This window comes from Anser anser (assembly GCF_964211835.1).
Source record: "Anser anser genome assembly, chromosome: 18".
NCBI classification, from domain to species: domain Eukaryota; kingdom Metazoa; phylum Chordata; class Aves; order Anseriformes; family Anatidae; genus Anser; species Anser anser.
Genome location: NC_139739.1, coordinates 11,034,253 through 11,044,864, shown reverse-complemented (window position 1 = coordinate 11,044,864; position 10,612 = coordinate 11,034,253). Strand labels below are relative to the sequence as shown.

Genomic DNA, 10,612 nt, shown 5'->3' with positions numbered 1-10,612 from the left:
CCGGCGGCGCTTGTGTAGAGCTCCTCGGTCCTAGGGAGTTTGTTGGAGCGATCCGGGCGCACGGCTTGTTCCTGCCCTGCGTGTGTGCCTCGTAACGGGGCTGGCAGCGTGCAGCCCCCGCTCCGCTGTTCGGGAGGGCTGCTTCCAGGTTGCTCTGCGCGCCTCGGTTTGATATAAGAGCCTCTGCGCACCCTGTAAGAACACAGTTATAGCAAACATGCGTTAGAAGTAGAAAAACTTGTAATTATGCGTCTGTAGTTGTTATCGAAGAGGATCTCGTTACTGATAGTTTTCGGTTTAAGTACCCTTCTAAAAAAAGTACAATGTAGCAGTAAAGGTTCTCCGTCGAAATATGCTCTGCTTCCATTTCAAGTAGCAGGAAGAAAAAACGCGGTCGTTGATGCAATTGAAATGTTTAATACAAAGTGCCAAAACAGCAAATGTTTGCTTGGCCTCATCTGGGCGAACAGCTGCCCTCTGCTGGCCGGAGCTGCGCGGCACCGATGTGGAATGAGCCAGGTGTGGAATCCAGCGTCTGCGAAAGACGTGGAAAAAGACGCGAGGAAGTGGGGGAACTCCCTTGTGGCACAAGAGCGAGCAGTAGAGGGACGAAAACAAGATATAGTTGGCAGTGGGTGTAAGTCTGGGTGTTCCTTTACTGCATTTAACGCAAGGTTAGGAATTTATTCTTGAAATATAAAAGGTAGATCTTTAGAGAGCAGTGCTAGCTCTCTAACAGCAGTGCTGACAGAAGAGACATAATTTCTAAGCTTTTAGTTTGACGTTTATTAAACTGTGTAACATGTCAGCCTTTCAGGTGTGGTGTTCTTGACTATGTGGTGATAGAGCTCCCTTTGTTGACACAGAGTGTAAAGAATAATTTTGTAATAACAAGATGTTTGTCTATGTTTGTTTTCATTTCCATATTAGATATGCAAGATGTCTTCAACTGTTTTTACTCAAAGCAGCTGAGAAAAACTGGAATTCAAGATGAGAACCAACAAGGTGTACAAGCTCGTCATACACAAGAAGGGTTTTGGAGGCAGCGGTCAGTATCTTGTGGCTCTTAACAGTGAGACCAGTACTTTCTTACTTATTTGAAATCAATGAACCGATTTGCTGATATTGTTAACAAAACAGTGAAGATGGAATTTTGTTGTAGCAGTATCACGAGTCAGAGTGTGGAAGGCTTTTTTCTAATAGTTAAGGTAGAATAAAATTACATTTATTTGTCAGAACAGAATGAAATTGGAACTGTAAAATAAAATCACTTCATTCTATTTCTTTCCCTTTTGTTTTGTCACTTGTCTTTTAACGTATTTAAATGTTTTAACGTGCAGTGGCCAGACTGCAGTGGCTGCACAGGGGACATATCGTGTAGTGAATGTGGCGTATTAGGAATGTGTTAATCCTGGGCTAGTGAATTTATGTTGAGCAAGTGAGTGTGTATAAACGTGCAAGTATCTGTGTTTGCTGTATATTTATTTACTGTAGTTTTCTTTGTTCATTTATATCTTGAAGATGATGAACTGGTGGTGAATCCTAAAGTATTTCTTCAAATCAAGCTGGGAGATGTTGTGGAAATTGCACATCCCAATGATGAATACAGGTGAATTCTTTTTGCTGCTGTTTATTAGTGGAGTGTGGTTAGAACATTGAAAGGGGCACGTTCATGTTCAGCAGATTCTAGGCTTAGAGGATAAATTTCTTTTAGAAATTTAGAGGATAAAATTCTTTTAGACTTGGATAACTTTGCTTCAGGAGGCTGCCATGTCTGTTTGTTTTTTTCTTCTGAATAAAAATAAAGGGGTTAACAGTAGTGGGAGCTCTTCCTCCAAGTTTGTGCAATTTTTTGTGTTTGGTGTTTGCTGACCTTTCATAGGGCAAATAGCACCTGAATGTGGAGAGGTCATCTATGTCTTTATCTTATTTGTAGAGCTGCTGTTACCTAATGATTAGTCTTCCATTCTATAGTATCTCCTAGGCAAAGTTAAAGCTTCCTTGTTTGCTATAAAAACATAAACCTTCGTTATGAAGCTGTTTATACTGCAGCCTATATCTGAAGAGTAGGAGTATACCTGTATGAGATTCTGAGATCTTGCGTGACTTACTTCCCCATTTAGAGTATCATCTTTACCTAAAGAGTACCTTATGGTTATAATAGGTATGAAGAACATCACAGGGTGACAGGCAGAGAGGATGGTGTATTGAAGCTTTCCAGAAAACATTAATGTTTCTGTTTAGCATATCTCCTGCTCTGTGTTACTAAACAGTTTTGAAAGTGATTTAGCCAGAGTAGGCTGTTGGTGTCTCAACTCATCCACCTTTTTTCTTTCTTGCATGCTAGCCCCCTGCTCCTACAAGTGAAGTCACTGAAGGAAGATTTACAGAAAGGTAAAACTCTAGGCTCATGGTATGCGTAGTAAAATCACAAATGGTGGTGTGATTGGACTGTATCTGTGATTGAGTAATGCATGTACTTCAAATTTTTAAGAAGACCAGTGTTTTGTCTAGTTAGGGATGGAAGGGTTATAATTTTTATCAGAAAGCGAATAGCCAACTTTAAATTTGCTTTAGGTTGAGTTAATGTGAGGTAGAGTTTGGAGAAAAAAAAAAAGCCTTAAATTTTTGTTCTTGTATTCTCTGACTGGCTATGTGTCTTTTCTACTTGCAGGAATTAATTCAGACTAAACTTTTCACTTATCTCCCCTGCTTTGATTTTAATGAATCTTAAATTGGGCAGTAGTTGAAAGAAGTTGTCTTTTGCGAAGGCCCAAAGTGTATCACACCAACCTTAATATATTGTTTTTGTACTTGCAAATCACCTGGAACCTTTTCCATAAGTTCTTTTCTCTGTCTGTTCTCATTTTTGTGGCAGAAACTATAAGTGTGGATCAGACTGTTGCACAGGTGTTCCGGCTTCGGCCATACCAGGATGTCCATGTGAATGTTGTTGACCCAAAGGTATGTGGTTTTGAAACTTTTTTACATTTGTCCTGTCACTTAGCTCACACTGGGGCTCTATGAATTTCTATTTACAGTAGTGTTGTAAAAAAGGCTTTTTTTTTTTAATCAAAATTTATTTTGCCCATCTTTCCAAAGAAAATAAGGCTTGTGCAATTGCACTATTTGTGTGTTTGTTATGGGACTCTTTCTTCTCTCCCCACTATCCCCACACTCTTGAAGCCTGTGGACCTGCTTGATATAGATTTAGAAATTTTAACTATATTTACACTCCAGAAATTCAAGATAAGCAAGCAGAGAGAATGGAAACTGTAAGTGCCCCACTGAAAAGTGGGGCGTGGCATGGATTTGCATTATTTCACACTGGAGGACCTTGTAAGAGAGTCATCTCTTGTAGATGTCCAACTAGCTAAAGGGCTTCCGTCAGAGCTTACCTTCGGTACAAGACAAAAACTCGCAGGAAACTAGGTTTCCTTAATGGTTTGAACAATGGAACTCATTTGTTTCACTTGTGCTTTTAGTTTGCTCTGAGAGTTGTAGAACAGGTAGTCTTGGGGCTTTTTCGGGCCACGTCATGCACTGTCTTGCAGCTCACAGTAGTTCCAGCTACATGCATAACTCTGGTGGTTGTTCTGATGGGGTTTCCTTTTTGTCTTGTGTCTGTTAGGAGTGTTGACTTTCTCTAGAACAGCCCTCACTGTAGCATTGGGTTCTTAGCAGAACAGATTGAGGGGTGCTGTATTAGAAACAAACAATAAAATCTAATCCCTTTCTTTCGTTTCCCAGGAGGTGACCTTGGACTTGGTGGAGCTGACTTTTAAAGATCAGTATATTGGGCGTGGGGATATGTGGCGACTGAAGAAAAGTTTGGTAAGGCCTACGCTGTCCTCATGTGCAGGGTTGAGGAGGTTATGTACATTTTTCTTTTCTTGCTGAAAAAGAAAATAAGCTTTTTACAAAATAAAAAAAAACTTAGAACAGGACCAGTGCCAGCAACTCCTGAGGAACATAAGCTTTAAGTAGGACATTACAGTTGGAGAAATAAATGTAAATGTTAGAGAAAAAAATAAGTTCCATCATTTCCTACTCTGTTGCAGTAATGTTAATTACTGCCTTGGGTACTGAAATGCTGCTGAGAGTTTTTTCTCATGTTCTGAATTTTAGTGATTTACTACCTTTGGAAGGAATTAAATCCAGCTGTTTTTCAAGTAAAAGTATGCTAACATATCCTCCCTTGGATGATATTGCTTAATAATTAACTATCAGGTTTTTTTTTTTGTTTTTCTGCATCTCTGAAGAGCAGATTTTTTTTTGATTTTTCTAGGGACAGTGAATTAAGGAAATGAATCCAATCAAATTTAGCATCTGTTAAAAACTATTTTCCATACTGCCTTGAAGAGTTTCTGGTTTAAATGTTTTTTATGGCAGAAGTCTTGTGTTTGAGCATGTTTTCCATTCTTTTGCAAATCTGTCTGCTCACTCCGAGCCTATTGTTCTTTTAACACCTGTAACTATTCTTTCTTAGGTCAGCACGTGTGCATATGTCACTCAAAAGGTGGAATTTGCAGGTATCAGGTCAGTGCTATATATGATTTATTTCTGGATATAGGAAGATATATAGAGTAACAGAGAAATCTATGCATTAACTGGCAAGTATAAAGAGAAATGCTTTGTATTTTCAAGTATTTTTAACATTTCCATCAATCAATGAAAAGAATATATTGTTAGTGAAAATCTACAGCTGTTATTCATCTGAGTGCGTACTATTACTTATGACTTCAGATCAATGACGGGAATCTTCTGTGAAAAGTCATTTGCAGTTTATTGTTCTCTTAATCTTGTAGGCTTCTCTCTGCAGCATGGGTTTGGGAAAGGTTTCTGTCTGATTTGGGGTGGAAGAAACTAATAATAGGACAGCCAACCACACTTGCTGTTTCTGGTGGATGCCAAATAATTTTCCTTTCACCTCACTTCCCAAAAATTAGTAACAGCTGGGAAGAGGGTTGCTTCAGTTGCTGTTGAGATGACAAAGGGACAAGCAAGTGTGCAGATGCAGCAGCGAACAGCTGTTCGACATCTTTTGGATTAAAGATCAGTTTTTATCCAAATAAATTTCTATACTGCCTTCAAGTCATCCTTGAATGCATAATTTTGGTACATCCCTTATTTACTCAAATGTTGATCCTGTAGTCTTCACATTCACTCTAGTTAGTAAATGTTATGCACTCTTTTTCTTCCAGGGCACAAGCAGGTGAACTGTGGGTTAAGAGTGAGAAAGTCACTTGTGGATACATCAGTGAGGATACACGGGTAAGATTTCAGGGAGTAGGGGAAAGAAGGTTTTTTTGTTTGTTTGTTTGTTTGTTTTTTTTCCCCTTCATTTTCTTCCCAAGTTTCTTGTAATTCTATCTTGTGTGCGGATGTGTATGGATCATTTGAATGGCTGTGTTACAAGTTGAAAAATTGCAACATTCAGGAGGAGAATGAATGATTAGTAAATTTCAATGCGTTTTCACTGATGGCACTAGGAATTACTTGGGCTGTTGAAATGCCAACTCCTTGGAGGGGAAATTCCCGATGATGCAGTGGGCCCAGTCATATAAGTTACTTCGTAGTTAAATTGTGCATTTGGCACTTTCAGTGAATGTACCTTGTTTCAAAAAAGATCTTTAATTCCTTTGCAGGTGGTCTTCCGCTCCACTTCTGCCATGGTTTATATTTTTATCCAGATGAGCTGTGAAATGTGGGATTTTGATATCTATGGTATGTGGTTAACTGGCTTGCCTGATTGTGAATGGCAGCAGCTATCATTTCTGTCTCTATTATAAAACTGCTATTTTGATGCATTTCTGCCACTATTAGAAAACTAAATTGTCCTGCTGTTGGCTCAGACATTGCTCTGAAGTGTGCTATGGTGTCCTCTTAGATCGTTACTCACAGTGCCATGTCTTTCTCTCTCCCGGTATTCCATAGTTTTCCTGTCCTTAATGTACAGTCTGGGTTCATTTATCTCAGTGACTAATTCATGGGGGCCAACTGACTACAAAACCTGGAAAGATTTTCTGTGGATGTGAACGTGTTTGGTGATGAGGGCAGGGGCAAGCCTGTATGAATCCTGAAACCAGAAATGAATTGAAGTCCTGTGCAAAGAGGGCCTCAATGTTCTAAATTTCTCTTGACTGTGTCTTAGCCAGGATGGAAAAACACTGTTTTAGCCCAGGTGGAGCTAGCTAGAAGTATTTAAACTTTGGGAGTTGAGAATGAGCCACTTAACTATGTCGTTGTCCTTTTTTTTTCTGGCTTAAATTTTTAGCAAACCTCTTTCCCCTTCCTTTGACCATGTGCTTAAAGCATATGCAACTAGGCAACTATTCAAAGCTGAGCAGGGAGTCGGTTGCGAATGCCGTTCCTAAAAGATAGTACAGATGCTTACCCAGCATGTTGCGAATGTGTTGGAAAAATGGATTTAAAGGTCAGGTCCTTTTGACAATACAACAGTTTTGTTTACATCATCTGAAACAGTCCTGCTTTTTAATCTTTTTTTGCTCTCTTTGCATTAGTAATATTAGCATTCAGTGTGCTTTCAGTTACTTTGCTGTGATTCTAATAAAAATAACTTACCTAGAATCGTGGTGTTAAATATACCCCATAGTTGAAGTAATTGCTGTTTGCTTGATGCTTTGGGTGTGTTTACTTTGCAGGGGACCTGTACTTTGAGAAAGCTGTGAATGGTTTCCTTGCTGATCTCTTCACAAAATGGAAGGTAAATAGCTGCTTTGTTCATCCTGTTCTGAAAGAACAATTCAGAGCCATCTTAATGAACCCACTGGTCTGCCACTTTGAGGAAGACCCAGGCTATGTCAGGCAGTGCTAAGGTTTATGAGAGATGGCTCGTGGGCATCAAAAGAGTGGTTACTGCAGGTCTGCAGGTAAATCATACGTGCCACGTGGCTCCACTGCTGATATGTTGTATCTGCTGTGGTGTTATCATGCAATTGTTTTGGTTTTGTGGTGGGTCTGTGACTGGACTTAAGTCACTAAATGTGTAATACAGTTGTTTGTGGTTGTGCAGTGATGCACAAGTCTGTTTTACACAATCTTACTTGTTCCAGGATTCAGTTCTGGATGCTTTCATGGTATTGTGTAGTTTGGTTAGTGTTGCTATAGTTTAGCATGGGGGGGGGTTCCAGGCTGTAGTGTATAAGCCACTGATGGTGTGCAAACTTCTTGGAAGTAAAGGTCTCTTTAAAAAAAAAAAAAATAATAATAACAACAAAGCCTCTGTGTCTCTTACAATTGAACAACAAAGAGCCATACCCTGTCTCATGACCTGGCTCAGAGCAAGGTACAAGTGCTGTTAGCAGTCCTGCATTAGAGGAGAGGGCAGAATTGGTGACTGAAATCCTTTCAGCCACAGAGCTATGGAAAATGTCTTAGGCAGGAGGCTCCTGCAGACATAAATAAGAGAACTGTAGCAGTACTCAAGGCAGATACAAAATCTGCAACCTATCTGTAATCTGTGCAAAGGACACAGTTCATGATGGTCCCAAGCATCAACAAGAGCAACAGATTTGTCCCTTTTTCATTGTGCCCCTTTTTTCATTTCCTCCATTGGAGATTTACTAGGAGCCTTGCGTGACATATCTGTAAGACGTCTGTTTTGCTTTTGGTACTAATATATGTACCATTTTGGGTATGTGCCTGAGCATCCACGGGCTCACTCAGATCAAGGATTTTCAAGCTTTTCCTTTCAAGGGAATGGCCAGTATGCTCTTTTCAGCTCATTAATTCCATTGTGTGCATCAGCACTGTAACTGTTCAGTGAGATTTTAACATTTTATTTCTCTGGAATTGTTAGGGGCATCTCTCTGAGCAGTAGCAAATAAGAATATCAAATTGCTGCAAGTGAGTATGTTTATGTATTCAAACAAATTGAGTCGACTGCATTTTTTTACACACAAAAAATCTTGTATCCTGGCAACTGCAGAGAGGAGTTTCTTTAAAGAGTAATTAAGGGTGCTTCTATTAAATACAATATAGCCTAGTAGAACAGAATAGTCAGGACAGAGCATTATGTTACTTCACAGAGGCATATGGGCATATGCAGTACTTTTGCAGATGTATAAATACAGCAGTCCAATTTTTTTCTAGGTCCTAGGTGTGAGGGAAAGAGGATGTTCCTATATGTGTATTTAGATATATCCATGCGTGAGTACACATTTTTCTGCTGAGTGTGATGTGTAAGGTTTTCTTTTTTCATGTATTCTTTCTGTACAGGAGAAGAATTGCAGCCATGAAGTGACAGTTGTTCTATTTTCTAGAACATTTTACGAAGCAAAATCTATAGGTAAGTAAATTATATATTTTCATGTTACTATTTTTAACTTTTTCTCCTTCTCTCTTGAAAGGTTGTCACTGGCTGGCAGTAACTTTTTTTCTGCTATTATTTTATGCCCAAGTCCTACCAAGCACAATGGATACACAGCCATTCTCCTGACAGCACTGCCGTGAAAACTGTACGTGGAAGAATGTGGCAAATTTTCTTCCTCCTACTCATGCTGTCGTATTGTTTTAAAACCAATTTAAATACTGTGTAGGAGATCTAATATTTATCAGAGATATTCTCTTTTATAATGGAAAAAGCTCCTCATTAGAAAAGACACGAGCTGTTTCTATACACGATCATAGGATAAAATTATTACTGCCTCCATTTCAGATGAGTTTCCTGAAACACATCGTGCATCGATTCGGCAGGATCATGAGGGAAGATTTTATGAAGATTTTTACAAGTATGTCTTCCAGTTCTTCCATCTCTTGTCTCTCAGTGTATGGACAACCCTTGTGGAGAATATCATGTTATTAGCTGTAGGACCTTGCTAAGAATTAGGGGTGTGAAAAGCATCTGTCTGAAACTGGCAGCACATTGTTCCATTTGTAAGTGCACACTCATGTTTGCTAGGTTAGTCTTCCACTTGCATGTAAATATTGTATTGTTTGCATCTTACTGGAATTGCCAGTGAACCTAAAAGTTCTGTAGTGTTGGGAGTAGTTTTTGTGTAAGGCTTGGCTTTTTTTTTTCAGATCCTCACATTTCTGAGTAGTCGGAGAACAGATGGAAAGAGTGCCGTTGCTGAAAGCACAATTTTTTCCATGTCACAATAAATGCAGCTGTTGAAGCTGTCATTTAATTCTAAACTTGTTAAGGATTTTACCACTTTGCACAACAGTGACATTATTTAATATGTAATGTTCTAAATGTTTACCTGTTTATAATCAAGAGATTACTCTTCTGGTTAAGAATATGCCCAGCTTTATGTGTGCATCTACTCCTTAACGTCTGCTACAAATACACAGTAGTTCTAAAGTGCTGCCTCATTGCTTCTGTGTAGCTTTCTTTCATGATGCTTACTAAGTTGTGCCCTTTCTAGAGTTGTAGTTCAGAATGAGAGACGAGAAGAGTGGACCTCATTGCTTGTGACCATTAAAAAGCTTTTCATCCAGTATCCTGTGCTGGTACGACTAGAGCAAGCAGGTAAAAGAATACAATGCTTTTATCCTTTTGCTTTTTTTTTGTTTCATTTGTTTGAAATCTATCTGTAAGCTCTAGTTTCAGTTGGAGTCTGGTATTACATCACTTAACTGCTCTCCTGAGCAAGTTATTTTGCGTGGGTCTTTCTGTGAGATGAACCAATTCTGCCTGTAAATTGTTGATGTAATAGGGCTTACTTCCAATGCAGTTTTTTTTTTTTAAAGCTAATTTATACAAGGATGATGATTTTTTTTTTTTGTCTGAACACTTGTCCAGAGGGCTTTCCTCCAGGTTACAATTCTACATCAGCACAAGGGAACTACCTGGAGGCCATAAATCTTTCATTCAATGGTAAGTTATGAACAATGGATAACAATGTACAGAGGAGGGACCATTAAAGCAGCTTTCAGTAAAGGGGTGTTAAGTTCTCTTGTTAAGGAACACTTATATGTTCCGTAACACCAGGTAAAGGAGGGAAATGTTAAGTGGTGAAACTATCATTTTCTGCCTCAGAAGAAATTGTTTTGTATGCGTCTCCGGAAATGGCTCTCATAACTAAGAATTGGGTAGTTCAGGCTTCAGATACCATTTATAGAGCCTTGTTCAGATGAAACATTTTCTTCTAGCTCTGTATTTGTATGCAAACTTTTTATAACAGAAGTTGAATTATTTTTATTTTGTAAGCCTTTCAAAAGTGGGTTAGATCAAATGTGACTGGCGAATGAAGTTGATCCATCTTTTTAGCAGGAAGGTGGATTTGATGGGATTTCGAAAGATCTGCTTTTCTGTGATTCTTTACATCTGATATCTTTCTGTCCTGTTAATGGCTGTCTTGTTACTTCTATGAGACAAAGCACAATATGTTATTTAGTGATTATCAACGAACTTTACCTTTTTGGTTTATGATGTAGGTTTTCTCGGTTTTCAAGATTTTTTTGAGATGTTATATTAAAGAAAAAAAGAACAAACCGCTAAGCATACGAGAAAAATACTCATTTTGATGTATCCAGTTCTCATTTTCTCTTCTGCCCTAACTACTGTCTCCTTCCTGTAGCTTTATTGACATTTATTGATTGGACAATGCTACATTCAAATACTTTCACTTTTGCATGGGGTTTG

The 10,612-nt window shown here is 38.7% G+C and overlaps 1 protein-coding gene across 12 annotated transcripts in view; it reads left to right on the top strand.

The window, feature by feature from the left end:
• The first annotated feature begins 41 nt into the window (after positions 1-41).
• Positions 42-10,612, top strand: part of DEPDC5 (DEP domain containing 5, GATOR1 subcomplex subunit) — a 45,977-nt gene continuing 35,406 nt past the window's right edge. For 10 of the 12 annotated variants that reach the window (XR_014573548.1, XM_083803833.1, XM_083803840.1 and 7 more), the window contains exons 1-13: positions 931-1,048; positions 1,522-1,609; positions 2,348-2,394; positions 2,879-2,964; positions 3,751-3,834; positions 4,490-4,539; positions 5,205-5,274; positions 5,649-5,727; positions 6,666-6,727; positions 8,242-8,311; positions 8,681-8,753; positions 9,393-9,496; positions 9,770-9,844. Coding sequence is in view for 11 of the 12 variants with exons in the window: in XM_083803833.1 (XP_083659959.1) it covers positions 991-1,048; positions 1,522-1,609; positions 2,348-2,394; positions 2,879-2,964; positions 3,751-3,834; positions 4,490-4,539; positions 5,205-5,274; positions 5,649-5,727; positions 6,666-6,727; positions 8,242-8,311; positions 8,681-8,753; positions 9,393-9,496; positions 9,770-9,844 (946 nt within the window). In the remaining variant the exon portion in view is untranslated. Of the gene's footprint in view, positions 195-514; positions 638-930; positions 1,049-1,521; positions 1,610-2,347; positions 2,395-2,878; positions 2,965-3,750; positions 3,835-4,489; positions 4,540-5,204; positions 5,275-5,648; positions 5,728-6,665; positions 6,728-8,241; positions 8,312-8,680; positions 8,754-9,392; positions 9,497-9,769; positions 9,845-10,612 lie in introns of those variants that run through there. The other 2 variants (XM_083803831.1, XM_083803834.1) reach the window with 2 other exon arrangements.